The 21747-nt window shown below is 37.6% G+C and overlaps 1 protein-coding gene across 5 annotated transcripts in view; it reads left to right on the top strand.

Annotated features, from left to right (window-relative positions):
- Positions 1-21747, top strand: part of usp36.S (ubiquitin specific peptidase 36 S homeolog) — a 146655-nt gene that overhangs the window by 29766 nt on the left and 95142 nt on the right. For all 5 annotated transcript variants that reach the window (XM_018238342.2, XM_018238345.2, XM_018238346.2 and 2 more), the window contains exons 7-9: positions 8749-8816; positions 17436-17506; positions 18979-19061. In XM_018238342.2, the coding sequence (XP_018093831.1) occupies positions 8749-8816; positions 17436-17506; positions 18979-19061 (222 nt within the window). The remainder of the gene's footprint in view (positions 1-8748; positions 8817-17435; positions 17507-18978; positions 19062-21747) is intronic.

Consider the following 21747-nt stretch of genomic DNA (forward strand, 5'->3'; position numbering starts at 1 on the left):
CAATGTATTGAGTTCCTTGACTTACAAATCTTTAGGACTCCAGACGGACTGGGAACTAGTCTATATAGGAAACCTACAGACCGTAACACCATTTTGCATGCTGCTAGTGATCATCCGCCCTCCACCATTTGGGCCATTCCATATTCACAGTTTCTACGCACCATAAGAAATAACAGTGACCCTGAGAGGGTACGAATGCAACTGACAGAAGAATTCAATAGAATCTTAGCTCGACAGGGCCCTTACACACTCCCAGGCGGACCTACTAACAGTTAAAACTAAAGATAGCGAGATATCCTCTCAAATGATCTTCACAACAAAATATTCACATTGTATCTCAAGAAAATTGTACAAAAAAACTGGCCCATCATTGCTTTTGACAACTCCTTGTCTCTATATCAGGCTCCTTCACCCATGTTTGGACATAGTAGAAACCAAAATCTGAGGGACATTTTAGTACAGACTGACTTTATTAACAAAACGACATCAGCGACTAACTGGCTCACTACACAAAAGAAATTGGGTTGCTATCGCTGTCCCGACTGTACAACATGTCGATTGATGATGACGGGCACGGATTTTCCTCACCCTCATATTGGCAAGTGTTATAAGATACAACACAGATTGACTTGTACCACACCTTTTGTTGTCTACATCGTCGCATGCCCATGTGGTTTCTACTATGTTGCTAAAGCCACCACCCCTCTGAAGGACAGGATAGCTAACCATAGAACGGCCATCAGCAAAGCTTCAGAAGAGAAAACGGCTAAACAACCAGCGGCTAGACATTTTTTACAAATGGGCCATGGGCTACTCGCACTCCGGTGCATGGCAATTGACTTTCAGTCCCAACTATCGAGAGGTGAGTCTAGATGGATTTACTGCCTGGACACCGTTGCCCCGCGCGGCCTAAACGAGACTTGACCTTTAGGCTGTTTTTTATAGGCCACTCTATGGACCTTCCTTATACCAAAAACTGTTACTATAATACCATCTTCCCTCATATCTGAACTGCAGAATACCTATGGACTTTTGAAACATATTGGTGCTGGACATTAGCAACATACAGTGGTGTGAAAAACTATTTTCCCCCTTCCTGATTTCTTATTCTTTTGCATGTTTGTCACACTTAAATGTTTCTGCTCATCAAAAACCGTTAACTATTAGTCAAAGATAACTTAATTGAACACAAAATGCAGTTTTTAAATGAAGGTTTACATTATTAAGGGAGAAAAAAAACTCCAAATCTACATGGGCCTGTGTGAAAAAGTGATTGCCCCCCTTGTTAAAAAATAACTTAACTGTGGTTTATCACACCTGAGTTCAATTTCAAAGGTTATAAAGCCATTTCTAAAGCTTTGGGACTCCAGCGAACCACAGTGAGAGCCATTATCCACAAATGGCAAAAACATGGAACAGTGGTGAACCTTCCCAGGAGTGGCCGGCCGACCAAAATTACCCCAAGAGCGCAGAGACAACTCATCCGAGAGGCCACAAAAGACCCCAGGACAACATCTAAAGAACTGCAGGCCTCACTTGCCTCAATTAAGGTCAGTGTTCAGTGCCACCATAAGAAAGAGACTGGGCAAAAACGGCCTGCATGGCAGATTTCCAAGGCTCAAACCACTTTTAAGCAAAAAGAACATTAAGGCTCGTCTCAATTTTGCTAAAAAACATCTCAATGATTGCCAAGACTTTTGGGAAAATACCTTGTGGACAGACGAGACAAAAGTTGAACTCTTTGGAAGGTGCGCGTCCCGTTACATCTGGCGTAAAAGTAACACAGCATTTCAGAAAAAGAACATCATACCAACAGTAAAATATGGTGGTGGTAGTGTGATGGTCTGGGGTTGTTTTGCTGCTTCAGGACCTGGAAGACTTGCTGTGATAGATGGAACCATGAATTCTACTGTCTACCAAAAAATCCTGAAGGAGAATATCCGGCCATCTGTTCGTCAACTCAAGCTGAAGCGATCCTGGGTGCTGCAGCAGGACAATGACCCAAAACACACCAGCAAATCCACCTCTGAATGGCTGAAGAAAAACAAAATGAAGACTTTGGAGTGGCCTAGTCAAAGTCCTGACCTGAAACCTATTGAGATGTTGTGGCATGACCTTAAAAAGGCGGTTCATGCTAGAAAACCCTCAAATAAAGCTGAATTACAACAATTCTGCAAAGATGAGTGGGCCAAAATTCCTCCAGAGCGATGTAAAAGACTCGTTGCAAGTTATCGCAAACGCTTGATTGCAGTTATTGCTGCTAAGGGTGGCCCAACCAGTTATTAGGTTCAGGGGGCAATTACTTTTTCACACAGGTTTGGATTTCTTTTCTCCCTAAATAATAAAAACCCTCATTTAAAAACTGCATTTTGTGTTTACTTGTGTTATCTTTGACTAATAGTTAAATGTGTTTGATGATCAGAAACATTTTGTGTGACAAACATGCAAAAGAATAAGAAATCAGGAAGGGGCAAATAGTTTTTCACACCACTGTAATTGCTTGTTGCCCACCTACATGTATTTATGCGGTGTTGCGGACATCCTCTAACTCTCTTGGCTTCCTCTGTCTTTTAACCATTTTCTTCACTGAACATGTCACTTGCCTAAATATCTAGACTGGCCCTTTTTGCTTTCCGTTTAGGCTTATATACCTTTTGGCATTACCAAGTGGGTGTGGACCTAAGTATACCCTCAGACGAATAGGTTCGGCTATACCGACTAACACTGGCTATGGCACCCCTAACTGGTAGCACTCTCGGTGCCTCGGGTGTTTTTACACGTTATCCGTTACATATGCTTTCAGCAACCATGTAGCTGAAAATGGCTGATTGCAGCCATAAGCACTTATTACTCCGTTCCTGACACGGTGGGAATCAACAGAGGGCTCTGGGAACAGCGCCCGCTGCGATTTCTCCACAGCCGCATATATCGGTTGCCAAGCAACGCCCTGTTAGTAACCTGTTGATATACGGAAGTCGGGCGCGCTATTGCGCACACCCACCGCTGCTATGCCCTATGATTGGTCAAAGGCTTCGCACGCTGCCTCCGCTGGAATCTTGGGCTAAATAGTAATAGATTTGGCTTTTATGTGACACAGTGACACCTTCCTTCCCTTTGATACCCTGCTATACCTTTCTTTTTCCCCCGTTCACTTGACACCTTCTGTCCTCCCCTCAATTATACCCGGATACGTTTTTAGTCTGCACGAGCGGATTGACAGCTCTGGTGGTTGCCATGCAACAATTTTGGCGCCCTTTACACGGTTATATTTTTGGGCAATTGGGGTTTCTGATTGTTTGTACACTCCTGACGAAGATCCCTGTGGGGGATCGAAACGTTGAGTTCAATAAATTGTTTTTTATTTGCATTTTGAAAACCCTGTGAGTGCCGCTATTCCTTACCTATATATACACTTATTTACACACTGTCACACAATTTTTGGAAGTGTACACACATGTATACACATTTTATTTTTTTACTTTTTCATTATACCAATTTGTGTTTTTTTCAGTTATTTTATTTCATTGATTTACACAATTTTTGTGTTTTTTTATTGCAATTTTATCCCTGCATTATTGTTTATGTATCTTTAGTATTGTTTTGCTGTTTGGTGCTTTGGTATAGAAAGATATATAATTTACTTAGTCATTGTTGGATTCATCAGAATGTGTACTTTCCAAAAATATATACGGTTTTGGGGGGTCTTTGCTGTTGGAAGGGTCTTGTGGCACATAATATGAAGTCAAGGGACTTTGTTCACAGAAGGCGAATTGGCAGCGGAGAAAATTCACAGGTTCTGGAATTACAGAACTGATAGCACAAATGGGGTGTCTAAATTTTGGGGCCACTATATGCCACATGCTTAAGTAAACCTATACATATTTGGCATCAAACTGTTCAGTGGACCCCAGGCTTTTCATATTAAGTTTGGCGTACATAGATATACTTACCCATTTTTGATTTGCCAGAAACTGCTCTTTCTAATAATGCATAGCTTTCATGGGTAAGTGGAGTGTTTGACTATGGGGGGTTGTGGATGCACACCTGAGGCCAATTTCAAAAAGTTTAAAGCCCTGTCTAAATAATTCAAGTAAATATGCAAGTGCATGTAATTTTGAAACAGGGTTTTTTTTGTTACAAAGTTATGATCATAATATTGATAAGCCACCATACCACGTCAAGGTAAAACCCCACATGGTGGTCCCTGACTTATTTATCTCTAATCATAGTAAAAAAGGAATATTACCTCTCTGTATAGTACCAATTCTTAATGTAAACATATCTCCTGTGCCTTGGTTTCAAACTCTGTGCTAAATCCTCCCCCTGCCAAATGCTGAGCGGCTTTTAAGAGGGAGAGACTGCCTTAACCAACGCCCATTTTAGAAAGTAGAAGTACGGTGTTGTAATTAAAAACAAAGTAAAGTGATATGTGCAGTTGCACAATAGTGTGTACATGTATAAGTGAAATGTGAAGGTGTGTATGGTAGTGAAAAGGGAAACGTGTATGTGTATTTAGGAATGTGTATGTATGTAAGCATAGAATAGAAAAGTGTAAAGGAGAACTAAATGAGTAACACAATAAGGGGCACATTTACAAAGCTCGAGTGAAGGATTCGAATTAAAAAAATTTCGAAGTGTTTTTTTGGCTACTTCGACCATCGAATGGGATACTTCGACCTTCGACTACTACTTCGACTTCGAATCGAACGATTCGAACTAAAAATCGTTCGACTATTCGACCATTCGATAATCGAAGTACTGTCTCTTTAAGAAAAACTTCGACCCCCTACTTCGGCAGCTAAAAGCTACCGAAGTCAATGTTAGCCTATGGGGAAGGTCCCCATAGGCTTGCCAGCGTTTTTTTGATCGAAGGATATTCCTTCGATCGTTGTATTAAAATCCTTCGAATCGTTCGATTTGAAGGATTTAACGAATAATCCTTCGATCGTAGGATTAGCGCTAAATCGTTCGACTTCGATATTCGAAGTCGAACGATTTTAGTTCCTAGTCGAATATCGAGGGTTAATTAACCCTCGATATTCGACCCTTAGTAAATCTGCCCCTAAGTGTGTGTACATAGAGAAGTGTCTAATGGGACGTTGGTTTTTTCACGGCTATATCCTCTGGTATGGTGGCTTATCAATATTATGATCATAACTTTGTAACAAAAAAACCCTGTTTCAAAAGTACATGCACTTGCATATTTACTTGAATCATTTAGACAGGGCTTTAAACTTTTTGAAATTGGCCTCAGGTGTGCATCCACAATATCCCCTAGTTAAGTGGAGTGTTTGGCCTTGAAATCAGAAGTTTTGTGGAGCGGTGCTTTGGAAATTTTGTAGTGTACTGCCTGGAGATTTTGATCTATACAAGTGAGAAATCTCGATAAAAATATATATATTTGGTATTGGCGTGTTCAGGAGACACGCCAATCGGCTGTGTTCTGGTACATAAAATAAATTATGTTTCTTATATGTGTGACTGTACTATGTGTAACATGATTTTTTAAATTTTATTAGACACTTAGAAGCCTATTTCTTTTTACAGAAGAGGAATTACCAAAATTCTAGCATATTTTGAAAGCTCATGTTGTCCTGAAAAAAATATATATATATATTGTTTTCCTGGGTAAACTAAAAGACCCCCCAGGAAAAGCCCTTAAAGGTAATGAGTACAGAAAGTCTAAAAACTGCTTGGCAGTAGATGTTCGCATTTAGGACAAAATAGCTGGCAGGGAAAGGGTTAAGGCATCACATTCAAGATTATGCTTCAGATAATGGTATTCTAAGTAGCAATTCATATAGGTTTATGAAAGGGTACCTGTCACCTTACTCTAATTCCAAACCCCTTTTTATCATGTTAGTTGAGCAAAACAAACTTTGCCTCAGGCATAGAGGCAGGGCAGGCAATATATTATTGACAGCTCAGATACTTAAACACCTTTATAACAGGTGATTTAATAAAAACAAATTTGTTTCATGGAAGGACACATCATGGGACTAAAGTGTTGAAGTAGATGTTATCTGTGTGTCTATAAAAAAAAAAAAAAACAACCATAGCTAGAAGCCTAGAGTACAACGGTGGTCATGGTGGGTGCTTGGCAGGTAACTCTTCTATTTAAATCAAATTGGGAGCAGAATCAGTAAATACTATTAATGAGCATGTCGGAGACCTCTAGTGACCAAACAGAGGTAAAACCACAATCTCAATAATTTCTCCAAGACATGCTATTCAATAAAAAATATATATTTTATTCACATCAGTAGTTAAAAAACATGTATAGTATTCCCTCTAACGCCTAACGCGTTTCATGCTTACCCAGCACTTAGTCATAGGCAGAATCCAACTAGTCTCTCTTGCTCAGTTCCTTAAGTACTAGCACATATAGTCCCTCCCCTTAATAAAACCAATCACATACATATGTTACAAGTGCCATATATCATCCAATGGACTACAGGCTTTGTTCAAATACAATGATCTATATGTTAGATAATACATGTTACAGGGCATATACAGAAATATAATTCACAAATAATCGTAAGAAAATATAATTAAATATAGCAAGTCACATCAAATGTATAATTGAGGCCTAGTGGCAACCTGGTTTGTAGGTGAAAGATCCAATATACCTCTCTTTTCTTTAATTTCATCAGAAGGTCACCCCCTCTAATGCCTGTCTTAATTTGTTCTATCCCTTGTATAGAGAAATACTTTAAATTACTGTCATTACATTCTTGGAAGTGCCTAGTGACATTGGTTTTGCTGCTTAGTTTAATATTGCTCACTTGATTGATGTGTTCCCTGATACGTTCTTTCAATGATCTAATAGTACAACCTACATATTGCTTACCACATTTAGTGCAGGTGATGAGGTAAACTATCCCCCTACTGCAACAATTGATATAATGTTTAATTTTGTATGTAGTTGTAGTTACAGTTGAATTAAACTCTCCAGAGACTTTTAAATATTTACATGTGACACAACGGTTGTGCCCACACTTGAAGCAACCACTATGTCTCAGAAAATCTTGTTTACTGCTGTTTTTCTCTTTGAATAGACTCAGAGACAATGAGTCACCCAGAGTATAGGCACGTCTTGCTACACATCCTATTCCCGGATCTAATGCCTTACAGAAATCCCTATCGGCATATAATATAGGCAAAAACTTTTTTACTGTTTTGACAATTTTTTTGTATTGTCTACTATATCGTGTAATAAAAGAAATTCTTTGACCAAATTCTTTCTTGTGTGTTTTATTCTGTGGGGTCAAGAGTGTATCCCTGTCAGTGGTTTCAGCTCTAGTGTAGGCCCTCTGAATGGACTTACTGTTGTATCCCCTTTCTTTAAATCTGTCCCTCATTTCGTCTGCCTTGGTTTTAAATTCATCCAAAGTGGAACAGTTTCTGCGCAATCGCAGGAACTGTCCTATTGGAATTCCAGCTATTTGGCTCCTTGGATGGCAAGACTGTGCATGAAGCAGAGTATTACCACTACAAGGTTTCCGATAAATAGTAGTATGTATAGTATTGGTTTTGGCCATCAATTTGACATCCAAAAATTCTATTTCTTCCTTAGAGAATGTATCTGTAAAGCTTAGATTCAAATCATTGGTGTTGATGTCCACCACAAATTCTCTGAACTTCTGTTCTCCTCCTGTCCAAATATACAGCAAATCGTCAATATAACGAATATAGAATTTTAGATGTTGGTTACTGATTATTGACAGATGGGTTTCTTCCCACCACCCCATATAGAGGTTGGCGAAGGAGGGCGCAAATTTAGCTCCCATAGCCGTCCCGCATTGTTGCAGGTAGTATTGGCCATTGAACAGGAAATAGTTGTGTTTCAATAAAAAGCCTATAGCTTTTAGGAGAAAGTCTTTCAACTCTTCTGTATATTTACTGTATTTATCCAAATGAAATTTGATACAAACCAGGTTGCCACTAGGCCTCAATTATACATTTGATGTGACTTGCTATATTTAATTATATTTTCTTACGATTATTTGTGAATTATATTTCTGTATATGCCCTGTAACATGTATTATCTAACATATAGATCATTGTATTTGAACAAAGCCTGTAGTCCATTGGATGATATATGGCACTTGTAACATATGTATGTGATTGGTTTTATTAAGGGGAGGGACTATATGTGCTAGTACTTAAGGAACTGAGCAAGAGAGACTAGTTGGATTCTGCCTATGACTAAGTGCTGGGTAAGCATGAAACGCGTTAGAGGGAATACTATACATGTTTTTTAACTACTGATGTGAATAAAATATATATTTTTTATTGAATAGCATGTCTTGGAGAAATTATTGAGATTGAGGTAACTCTTCTGCCTGCCTTCCCCTAGTTTTTGGGGTTTGGCAAGGGTGGAGGGGTGCCAAATTATGCCATGGAGACAAGATGGTAGGTGGCCGGGGGCGCTTGCCTTGGGTGACCTCATCTACACACCCTGTTCACATTTATGTAAAATAATCTGCCGTTAAAAGGGTTAGTGTTTTCCAAGGCTTCATCTGGTTTCCTGCCCTCCAAGTCTATTTCTCTTTTGAATTGGAGTGGAAATTGTTTTTTATGCACTTGATAATAAAAACTAAAATTTTAAACAAAGAAATACATTTTATAAAATACTTCCCACTGACTATTATTTAAAAAAAAAAATATTTGAATTGTCACTGAAAGACTGCTACCTTTATGGAACATTTTAAGTATTATTTGCTTATTTATTGTACCCCATTCTAGACTGGATCGGCATAGCCAGGCAACTTCTTTGGTGCATCAGATATTCGGGGGCTATTTACGGTCTCGAGGTAAGACTTCTATTATTTCTTAGTTTAAAAAATTTTTATTGACATATTTAGCTCCCATAGAGGGTAGAAGACCTAACTATTTTCCAGTGCAATATCCTTTATTATGTAATTTAATCCTTATACAGGTATGTAACCTATTATACAGAATGGGTTTTCCAGATAAGGGATCTTTCCATAAGTCTGCTAAACCCAATATAATTGTTTTTCCTCCATTATTTGATTAAAATGAAGCTTATTAGAAATTACCTTTTGTAATTTGGAGCTTTCTGTATAATGGATTTCTGCCCATACTTGTATATAATATGCATAATAATCCTTTTAGAAATAGTGAAAATACAGTACATGCAACAAGGCCGATATGAATTAGTACTGAGCTCCTGATGCAAATGCCCCAGTAGTATTAAATGCTTCTTATTAAAGCTTCAAGTATTTTGTGGTTAAGAAACACTTCTTAATAAAAACATACCCACAAAGTCTCTTTTAGACATATCCGTGCTCACTGTTACTCAAACACACAGAGGAGAGGCTCGCAGATGAAAGCCTAAAGGCTGGGTAACCGGACATATAGCCATAAATGGCTGAAGAGGCTATGTTAAGGTGAATTGAGGTTTAATTAAATAAAACAGATGCAAACAAAAACTAGACTATACAAATAATGACTGTGGAATTGACAGGCAGAGGCTATGTGGCCAATAGTCAGGGGCAGGCAGCAAATAACGTAAGTCAGTTAGCAGGTTGAGGTCAATACCGGGAGATTAACATGAAACTGGCAGGGAACAGGACAAGGGCTTGGGAACAAAGCAAGGATAAAGGAACACGAAGCAGGAACAAGGCAGGGTTCAAGCATGATTCAAGGAATAGCAGGCTAGATCAGGCTGGTGAGCTCAATGACCAAGCAACCGGGAGTTGCTTGCAACAAGTTTATAAAAGAGCTTAATAGGAACACATGATGACAACGAGGTGGGTGGTGTAAAGGGAGCAGAAGAGCGGAATACAAAGATGCACATTGTGGAAAATCCAGCAACATGAGAACAAAGAGACCATGGTGGCTCAAAAGGAAATTTCTCAGACCAAGAAACACAGGCAAGTGTTAAGGTGGCCATAGACGTGCAGATTTTACCTTAATATTGGCCCGAACGATCGTTTGGTGCCCTTTCCCGACCTGCCACTAACCATTCAGATGAAATAAAGCAGCAAAGAGAACAAACCAGCCGATGTCCTGCGCGTCACAGCAATTGTTGCGAAAGTATGGCCGACAAATTCTACTGGAGAGCTCACAGAGATATTGTCAGATTGGCAATACATGCAGAGATATTATCGTCAGCCAACAGAAATCTTTTACACTGGCCGATCATCCAAACAACCATCTCCATGGGACGAAAAATGTCAGGACTCTCCACACATGGTCCAAAATCGTATGAATCGAGGATTTTACGATTGGATCTTTGCATCTATGGCCAGCTTTACATCCCAGCCATTCACACATATGCAGTTACATTAATGATGCATATGTCGAACAAATAACTTTTAACGATTTTAAGCAACTATTTATACTAAGGAATCTATGTTCAGACAAACCCACATGTTCCCCAACATAAATATTGTAAATAGAATTACAAGAGAGAAGAGGGGAAAAAACCAAGAGCCCCTAAATAAACAAAATCAAATATATATAAACTTCATACAAAGAGATTGGTGGATAATATGTTACGATAGCTATTAATTAGCATCTAAAAAAAAGTCCTTGTACATAGTTACATAGTTAAATTGGGTTGAAAAAAGACAAAGTCCATCAAATTCAACCCCTCCAAATGAAAACCCAGCATCCATTCTCACACTCCTCCCTACTTTTAATTAAATGCTATATACCCATACCTATACTAACTATAGAGCTTAGTATCACAATAGCCTTTGATATCCAAAAAATCATCCAAGCCATTCTTAAAGGCATTAACTGAATCAGCCATCACAACATCACCCGGCAGTGCATTCCACAACCTCACTGTCCTGACTGTGAAGAACCACTTACGTTGCTTCAAATGAAAGTTCTTTTCTTCTAGTCTAAAGGGATGGCCTCTGGTAGGGTGATCCACTTTATGGGTAAAAAGGTCCCCTGCTATTTGTCTATAATGTCCTCTAATGTACTTGTAAAGTGTAATCATGTCCCCTCGCAAGCGCCTTTTTTCCAGAGAAAACAACCCCACCTTGACAGTCTACCCTCATAATTTAAGTCTTCCATCCCTCTAACCAATTTAGTTGCACGTCTCTGCACTTTCTCCAGCTCATTTATATCCCTCTTAAGGTCTGGAGTCCAAAACTGCACTGCATACTCCACATGAGGCCTTACCAGGGACCTATAAAGAGGCATAATTATGTTTTCATCCCTTGAGTTAATGCCCTTTTTTATGCAAGACAGACCTTTATTTGCTTTAGTAGCCACAGAATGACACTGCCCAGACTTAGACAACGTGTTATCTACAAAGACCCCTAGATCCTTCTCATTTTAAGGAAACTCCCAATGCACTGCCATTTAGTGTATAACTTGCATTTTTATTATTTTTGCCAAAGTGCATAACCTTGTATTTATCAACATTGAACCTCATTTTCCAGTTTACTGCCCAGTTTCCCAACTTAGACAAATCACTCTGCAGAGTGGCAGCATCCTGCATGGAACCTATAGTTCTGCACAATTTAGTATCATCTGCAAAAGTAGAAACAGTACTTTCAATGCCCACCTCTAGGTCATTAATAAACAAGTTGAAAAGCAAGGGACCTAATACAGAGCCCTGCGGTACTCCTCTAACAACACTGGTCCAATTAGAAAATGTTCCATTTACCACCACTCTCTGTAGTCTATCTTTTAGCCAGTTCTCTATCCAGGTACAAATACAATGTTCCAGGCCAACATTCCTTAATTTAACCAGTAACCTTTTGTGTGGCACTGTATCAAATGCTTTAGCAAAGTCTAAAGAAAGTAAATCACATCCACTGCCATCCAAGAATCGAGGTCTCTACTTACCTTCTCAGAAAAAGAAATTAAGTTAGTCTGGCAAGATCTATTACGCATAAAACCATGCTGGCACAAACTCATTGTATTGTGATTTGAAGTCCAGTATCTTATCCTTTATTAACCCTTCGAAAAGCTTTCTTACCACTGACGTCAGACTAACTGGCCTATAGTTTTGAGGCTGTGAACGGGATCCTTTTTTGAATAGAGGCACCGCATTAGCAATTCACCAGTCTCTCTGCGCTATCCCAGATCTCAATGAATCCTGAAAAATTAAGTAAAGAGGTTTGGCTATCACAGAGCTAAGCTTCGCTAATTACCCTGGGATGAATAACATCTGACCCCGGACCTTTGTTAATCTTAACATGTTCTAGTCTCTTTTGAATTTCTTCATGTGTGAACCATGCATCATTAGTTGTATTACTAGAATTGGTACTATTAAGAAGGAAACCTTCCCTTACTGGTTCCTCATTTGTGTAGACAGATGAAAAATATGAGTTCAGAATCTGCGCTTTTATTTTCTTTTCATCAACCAGCTGACCCCCTCTGATAGTAAGGGTCCCACCCCTTCCTGCTTCATTTTTTTTACTATTAACATAGTTAAAAAATAATTTAGGATTTTTTTTACTGCTTGCTGCAACATCCTTTTCTATATCAATTTTAGCTTGCCTTATAGCTTCTTTGCATGATTTATTGGCCTCCTTGTACCTTATAAATGATTCGGATGTCCCAGCTAACTTGAAAGCCTTAAAAAGCACGTCTTTTCTTACCCACCTCAATACCAAAGCTTCTATTGAACCAAAAAGGTTTTGCTTTGCAACAACGTTCCTTGCTTACAAGTGGAATATACTGACAATTATATTTATTGAGCAGCATTTTAAAGACTTCCCATTTTTGTTCCGTGTTTAACCCTGTGAAAAGCATTTCCCACTTAATATGTTGCAGGGATGCCCTTATACTGTCAAAGTTAGCACGTCTGAAATTTAGTGTTTTAGTTACTCCCTTATAGAATTGCTTCTGAAACAGAATCTCAAAGGAGACCATGTTATGATCACTATTCCCTAAATGTTCACCCACACAAATGTTAGAGATGAGTTCAGTATTGTTAGTTATTACAAGATCCAAAAGAGAGTTATTCCTAGTAGGTTCTTGAACGAGCTGGAATAAAAAGTTGTCATTCAGCATATTTACAAACCTACTAGCTTTTTCTGTCTAACCCCATTACCCCAGTCAATGTCTGGATAATTGAAGTCACCCATAGCAACAACTTGACCCAGCTGTGAAGCTGCTTTTATCTGCAAGAGTAGCTGGGCTTCATACTCGACACTTATACAAGGTGGTTTATAGCATACACCAATGATAATTATTTTTGTTACCTTTTGCCCAGTCAAAATCTCTACCCAGAGTGATTGTAGATGTATGGTACGGCGTTCATATATGAGGAAAGCCTAAGATTTGCAGTATTTAATCACCAATGTGAATGGAAACATGTGCTTTTAACTAAAAGCACATGTAAAATTTTCATGTGAAGTACAGCATTGCATACAGATTTGATAGCCACAGTGCAAAACACCCATAAGTAGCTATGGTATAGGTGGTACTCAGAGACCTATAAAATGAAATTGCACATAAAAAAACAATTTTAACCCACAAGACTCACTTAGACCAGGAGTACCCATACTTTACTAATGCGAGGTCTGCTTTTGGTGATGTTTTCCCATTATGATCTACATCCATACATTGTTAGCATTCTGTTCCATGGAAAATATTACTTAAATATTAATTTATAAGAAGATGTATATTGCTATGTTTAACTAACAACTATTTTTATGTAACCGTAACATAATAAATATCTGAATGAAAAGCATGAAGATTTATTTAGACAAGCTGTTTGTTGACAGTGTCTTGAGATCTACTGATCACCAGCTTCTGGTAGATCCCGATCTACCTTTTGGGCACTCCTAACTTGGGTATGTAAGGTATAGCACTCAAATGTAGATCCAAATCAGCAGTTTAAATTTCAACAGTGTACATCAATTAGTGTAATAGAAGCTGAAAGGTTATACAAAAATATAAAAAAATTGTAATAAATTTTTATTTGAGATGGTGTCTAGATTCCGTTGGCTATTGCTATTAAACATACTAGGGCATCTCTTTTGCTTTTGAATTTGAGTTAAATATTTCATATATAAATGTTATTAAAGGGGTTGTTCACTTTAAACCCTTTTTTCAGTTCAGTTGTTTTCAGATTTTTTTTGAAGCGCGACAAATGTATTTTTTTTTTTTTATTTGAAGTGCGACAAATGTATTTTTTTTTTTTTGAAGTGCGACGAATTTTTGTTGAAGTGCCACAAATGTATTTTTTAGAGTCTATGGCCATCAAATTTTGTTTAAAATGCGACGTGTGACAAATGTATTTTTTTTGAAGCACAACAAATTTCTTTTTTTGAAGCGCGACAAATGTATTTTTTTGAAGCGCGACAACTGTATGCAACAATGTGGTTTTTTTTTTGCAGAGAGACAAATGTAATTCTTTTGAAGCGCGACAAATGTAATTCTTTTGAAGCGCGACAAATGTAATTCTTTTGAAGCGCGACAAATGTAATTCTTTTGAAGCGCGACAAATGTAATTCTTTTGAAGCGCGACAAATGTAATTCTTTTGAAGCGCGACAAATGTAATTCTTTTGAAGCGCGACAAATGTAATTCTTTTGAAGCGCGACAAATGTAATTCTTTTGAAGCGCGACAAATGTAATTCTTTTGAAGCGCGACAAATGTAATTCTTTTGAAGCGCGACAAATGTAATTCTTTTGAAGAGCGACAAATGTATTTTTTTTTCTTGAAGCGCTACAAATGTTTTGTTTTGTTTTGAAGCGCTACAAATGTATTTTTTTTTGAAGCGCGACAAATGTAATTTTTGAAGCGCGACAAATGTAATTTTTGAAGTGCGACAAATGTATATTTTTGAAGCGCGACAAATGTATTTGAAGCGCGACAAATGTATTTTTTTGAAGCACAACAAATGTATTTTTTTTTGAAGCGCAACAAATGTATGTGACAAAATGTATTTTTCTAAGTGCAACATTTTTTTTGAAGTGCGACAAATGTATTTTTTGAAGTGCGACAATTTTTTTTTAAATGACTTTTTTGCAGTGCAACTCTATTTTGAAGCTCTCAAATTTTTTTTTCGCCCATTAGTCTTTCCAAAGATACTTCGGAAAGATGTGTAAACTAAATGTAGCAAATAGTAATGGTTCAGAATCTGCACCTGGATTACTGAACTGCCAGATTGAAACACTAGAGACAGGAACATTAAACTTAATACTTACATTTTGGGAAAATACTACAAAAATAAAAGATAGAAAGCAATCGAAAAAAATATTTTTCTGGTGAACAATCTGAAAACAACTCAATTGAAAAGCATGTGTGGAAGATGATCATCCCCTTTAACATATTTATAATCCATCATCATAATAGGCAGCATTGTACAATAAATGTGTGTATTCACTGAACATACAGGTTATATAAAAACCACTTGTCACTTGTGATGCCTTCCAATGACCATGTTCCTGTGTGATTTGTTGATAGTGGTTATAATACCAAGGGCATAAGTAATGCATATGATTGACCAAGTGGCTTTCTCAATTCAGTCTGCCATCTGTTTGTGCCAAGATTACATTCCTGACAAATAACATCTGAATATTGAGTCAGTCTATCAACAGAACAATGGGCATGTAAGAAGATAACAGCTCTCCACAACACTTCTGCAGAAGGAATTAGTTGCCTGAACTGTTCAGCACTCCCATTCATATTAGTCTCCTGTAGGAAATCAAGCTCCTTGCAAATCACCCAAATATACCTTTGAATTGCACCCCTTCAGAATTGCAGTAGGTAAAACAAGACTTGTGTTACCACACAAAAATGCAGTAGGTAGAATCTTTGCATGATTACGTTAAAAGTCCATTTGATTGTCATTGTTTATATAACCCAGTTGCACACTCTGTATTAGAAGAGAAAATTCAGACTTAAAAAAATTAAATTTTGGCTATTAAAGTTACCAGGAGCAGCAGAAAATAATCCCTTCTGCTTTTTTATTTGCTAACACAAGAAATACCTTTTTTTCTTTTTTGCCACTCTTGATAACCTTTACTTTTGGTAGAAATGCCCCTGTTTCATGACATATTCTTTAAGTGTTTTGAGCCAGATGTCTCTGAAATCCAAGCCTCTAGCAATCCCTTTGTCTCAGGGTCAGCCCACCGGGGCTTCTGCCTCAGGACCCCCCCCCGGCCGTGTGCCTGTACGCGCTGTGTTTTTTACCACAACCTGCTGGTCTCAGCAGGAAGAAAAGCAGGGTGTGTATCTGGGCTGCCAGGGCCCAGTAGAGCCGAGGGCCCACCGGGTATTTTCCTGGTGTCCCGCTGTCCCAGTCTTACCCTGTTTCCTCTCAATGTTCTCTAGTAGGCCGGAAACCTTAAACATGAGATTTGGTAAAGAAGCTCCAACTTATCAATATGATTCAGCACCACTGTTATGTGCTATTTAAAGCTACTAGGTCTGTTGCTAGGTGGGATTCATTTTTTCCTCCAAGATACGTTTTTTTTGGGTTTTTTTTTTTGGTCAGGCTCATGCATTTTTGCAGGGCTTACATATACTGCTGGAAAGGTTTGAAGCACTGGCTCTGGGTTGTTGCTGCTCGGAGTCTCAAAACAGGTCGGTGTGAGGCAGTATGGTTGAGTTGCATTTGCCATTTTTGTTGCTACTGGGGGTGATGATCATGTAAGTGAACTTCCGATGGTCCTTATATATGATTTATAGGTATTTTTAATATGTAGACTGATATGCAGACACTTCAGATTTTGTTTTGTATCATTTTAAATCAGATACTGTCACATATTTATACTTTTTATTATACCATTTAGCTTTAATAGTTTATACATTTGATACATCTGATTTCTCTTTCTCAGCTATGCCTTATCTCTCACACTTGCACAATGTTAAATTAACCATAAGTGTTCCAAGCTGCAGTGTAGTAAATTTTAGTCTAATGGCACTTGGGGCATATGTAATAGGAAACCCTTTGCTGGTGACAGGTGTTTTTCATCTCCTGAGACGTGCTCAGATCATGTCCGGTTTTGGCACTTTTCTGCCAAAGGAAAGTATGTACAGTTTGCCAATTGTCTATGGAATCATTTAGCTAATGGCTAATATATTCTACTTTTGCTTCTGGCATTGTGTTTCAGATATGCCAAAACCAAATCCTGGATTCTGTGCATTCTGACACTATCCAGAATCCCTGCTATAAAGCAAGACAATACTTTTTGTTTTGCTTAAAAGAATATCTTAAATTTAAACATGCCAGTTAGTTTTCCAGTAGTAAAATTAAAGCTTTTTACTTCTTGGTTGATTGGATATGTGGGAAACTACCAAAATAATCCAAAATGTTAAATAAACTGAAAACCACAAAAAAATAATTCAAAGATTTTGTTAAAGACTCAGTGTGTAACATTGTAAGCTGTCTGGGTAGAAATATGACGAAAATGTTATTGATGTAGAGCCCAGTGCTTGATTAGAAGGTGCGATGCAAAAAGTTAAGTAAATTTCTTTTCCTTCAGTGACCTGCTCAATTTGTAAGAATGTATCTGACACCTACGATCCCTATCTGGACATCGCTTTGGAGATACGGGTATATTCTTCATTTCTCTTAATTTTTTTAATGCTAAAATCACACACTGATATAGACACAAAACATCCATTGGAGCGATAAGACCTTTTTGAGTGCGTTTGTAATCTAAATTTGGCTTAGGCTAACGCCACATAGTGCTGATTATCGGCCTTCAGAGAGTCCCTCTGATTTTTTTGATGTTTTTTCTAATATTGATGTTTAAAGTTCATGGGGGGGTCACAGATTTTAAACTGTTCTAATTTGATTTATTAGATAATAAATTTCTTTGCTCGGCATAATCCCTGATTTTGATTAAATTCAGATGTTGAAATTATTGAAATTATTGTTGCTTTTATTCTACAGATGCTGCTAAGAAATATGTCTACAAATTTTAATCATTAATAGTCTGTGCCTGGATTACTGATTTGCTAGCCTAAAACACCAGAGACAGTAGCATTAAAGTTTTAACATAACTTTTAGAAAAAAAGGAAAAAGAAATAGAAAGAAATTCAGTTTTTCATTTATTGAAAACCCCTTACTAAACGGCTCAGTGACAAACTGAATTGAAGAAAACAAAAAAAAATCCAAGCAGTTTTTTACATTGAAAAAGACCTTAAAATAGTTTTAACTATCGTAACGTGTATACTGTCTAACAAAGTTCTGTAGCAAATAAGAGAAAAAAAAAGATCTGAGAAGCATCTCAAACTTCCTACATTCCAAATCAATTATTTTAGATCATCTGTTTATGTGACTTGTTTGCTCTCCTAACACTCCCCAAAGTAGCTCATATTTTAAAAGACCCTTAGGTGACCTTTAATGTAGGTCAGGGAACTTGAGTCCACTTCTTATACAACTAAGCAGTAAAGGGTACATCATATTTTAAAGGGAATATATACCACCTTTAAAAATTTTCAAAACACTTACCACTTTCAAAGATAAATATAGATTTATTTTTTAGACAAATATATTGAAAGGAAACCATTAGTCTATTCCTGTCTTATGCAAACCATTTCCAAAGCCCCCTTAGACCTAGTCATGCAACCCTCTCCCTCACCTTGTTTTGTAGTGAAGTTATAGAATCTGGCACCCGAGGATCCTCTGCTTTCTTTCCATAGTAGGTGGTACACACATTCTCTGGAAAACAGTGGGATTTCAGGGCACTGAATCCATACTACACAATGTAACAAGGTCAGGGGTTGCATAATGCTATAAGCCGCAAAAGACTATTATGGTATTCTTATACTATTATTGGTATAAATAAAGTGTTTGGTGTGTTGGTTACATTTACTGAAAGATCTTGACAACATGTAATTGTGTGAGACTATGATATTTAATACTCGGCTGTATCAATATGATGTATACTAAAACTCAGGGTTATATGCATAATGATGTACTGTATGTAACCTTATATTTTTTTTCTTTTTGTAATGTTTGTTGTGAATATAAAAAAAATATTTTTAAAATCATAATCTGAACTTTTCATTTTCTCACAGAATGTACCTAATATTGTCTGTGCGCTAGAAATGTTTGTTAAATCCGATATACTGAGTGGAGAGAATGCCTACATGTGTGCAAGGTAAGCAAATTTTGTACTGCAGAGAACCCTTCTCTTCTGTGCTAAATTAAATGATGGGTTATTCTCCTCAAGCACATTTCAAGTTTTACTTCTACTTCAGACTTTTTTTTGAAGAATGGTGCATTGTTCTATATGTGCACGAATCCTTAATAACTGACAGTGTAAACAAATATTTACAATAATACGGAGTTACTGAGAAATTCAACTGACAAGGCAATACTTGCTGCTAAATGTGCTTTTATTGCCACAACGTGTGGTATAACACTTGATAAAGGGCATTGAGCCCGAAACAAGTGAAGACATAAACATTTATACATTAGTGTGAAAAAGACCTCCCCTTAGGGGGGTTGTGCATCAGTCCATCATAGTCTGATTAGTCCAATAAATCCAGTGTGATTGTGAAAAAAGATCAAAGTGGGTGTTTCAATCAATTAATTAAAACTCCGGTACTGCCAATCTCTTGGCCTACCTTGTATATTCACACCCGAAAAAAAGCATTATTTACTTTAAATGGTTGCTTTTTAATAGTACCTTTGTAGTAAGCAATCATATTTTATACATCTAGCCAGATATAAAATTGGGCGTTTTGGGGGTGTAAACCTCAGCTGGACATAGTGTATCTCCTATAGTTTTACCTTTGGTATAGCTAAACAATGGGGATGTGGGAATTTCTTGTTTCAATATTTTATCTTGCATGAGTAGGGGCCAGTATTTGGATACAATACCTTCACTTTGGTTACAAAATTGACTCCCAAATGGTAGGCACTCTATTTTTTGTTTCTCCCTTTTGGTTTATATTTAAACAATTCATCCCTTTTAATAGATTTAGCAATTTTCTCACTATTATCAACCTCAAAGTTGCTGTAACCCCTAGTTTGGAAACTTGTCTTTAGCGTATTGGCTATTTTTGTGTAGCTCGCTTCATTTGATGAGATTCTCCCAGCTCGTATAAATTGCCGTTTGGGTATAGCGCGGATTACACTTTGGGGGTGGAAACTAGATGCCAAGAGTATATTGTTTCTATCTGTTTCTTTTATGAACAGACTGTGCTGATGCGCCCGTTATTTATATTTATAGCCACATCTAGGAAGTTAATGTTTTTACCTCCTATTTCAGTTGTAAATTTGATAGTGGGATGTGCTTTGTTGGCTGCATTCATCATTTATTCAAATACTGATACTGGGCCATCCCATATTACTAAAATGTCGTCCACAAACCTGTGGTAACAAATTATGTGTTGTTTAAAGGGACTTTCAAGGAAGAATTTCTTTCTCCAGCTGGTGGACAAAAATATTGGCAAACGAAGGAGCGACCGCCGCTCCCATTCACTGTTTTTGCCAATAATATGTGTATGTATATTTAAAGTAGTTTTTCTTTAATACCATTGTGAGGCAATCTATTCTAAAATACAGGAGGTGGTGTTGTGTATTCGTTTCTAAAAGGGCTTCTTCCACATAACATATCCCTTCCTCTTGTGGGATAGATGTGTATAGACTTTGTATGTTTATACTACACAGTTGTACATTTGGACTTAGGTTTTCCAGTACATTCAATTTACATAATAGATCTGTAGTATCTTTTAGACATGTTACAATGTTATGAGCGATGGGTTGTAAGAAGCCATCCACAAATTTGGATAATGGTTCTAACACTGAGCCTATTCCAGATACTATTGGTCTGCCCGGGGGTTTATTCAAAGATTTATGGATTTTCGGGAGTATGTAAAATACTTGGATACGGGGTTGTTCCGTACACAAAAATTCTTTAACATTGTTTGGGATTGTGTGCCGTTTTCAAAGGCCTGGATAACCATTAGCTCTATTTAGTTTTTTAATCCGTTCTGATGGGTTTAAATGGGCTTTTTCGTAGCGTCCAGGTGTTTCCAGCTGCCTAATGACCTCTGTATTGTAATCTAGTTTGTTCATTATTACTATAGCTCCTCCTTTGTCTGCCTTTCTAATCACTATAGCAGGCATGTCCAAAGTCAGGCCCGGGGGCCAATTGTGGCCCATTTTCAAATTTACACTGGCCCTCAGCCTCCATCATGAAATTAATAATAATGTGGCCCACCAGCATAGTGCGATTAGGAGTCGCGTACGCGTAGTAGTAATATTTGGGCAAATTAGTGAAATGATATGCTACTTGGTCTATATTGCTGCCTGTGTGCTGAAGGTGTTAGCAATAGACACGAACTGGCATGTAGTGATGCACCGCTCTCACATACTTCTTTAGGGCTGAAGGTGTCAATAGACATACTGACTAACATAATTTAAACAAGGAATTGCGTAATGTTTCAAAGAATGTCAGGCTGAATGGTCGGCCCTCACACAAACTTTTTGCAACGAGGGCCAGATTTGGTGACGTGAAAACGTCACCAAATCTGGCCCTCGTTGCAAAAGTTTGGACTCCTCTGCACTTTAGTGTCATTTTGTTTAAAGGGATACTGTCATGGGAAAAAACATTTTTTTCAAAATGATTCAGTTAATAGTGCTGCTCCAGCAGAATTCTGCACTGAAATCCATTTCTCAAAAGAGCAAACAGATTTTTTTATATTCAATTTTGAAATCTGACATGGGGCTAGACAAATTGTCAATTTCCTAGCTGCCCAAGTCATGTGACTTGTGCTCTTATAAACTTCAATCACGCTTTACTGCTGTACTGCAAGTTGGAGTGATATCACTCCCCT

Source organism: Xenopus laevis, chromosome 9_10S, assembly GCF_017654675.1.
Source record: "Xenopus laevis strain J_2021 chromosome 9_10S, Xenopus_laevis_v10.1, whole genome shotgun sequence".
Taxonomy (NCBI): Eukaryota; Metazoa; Chordata; class Amphibia; order Anura; family Pipidae; genus Xenopus; species Xenopus laevis.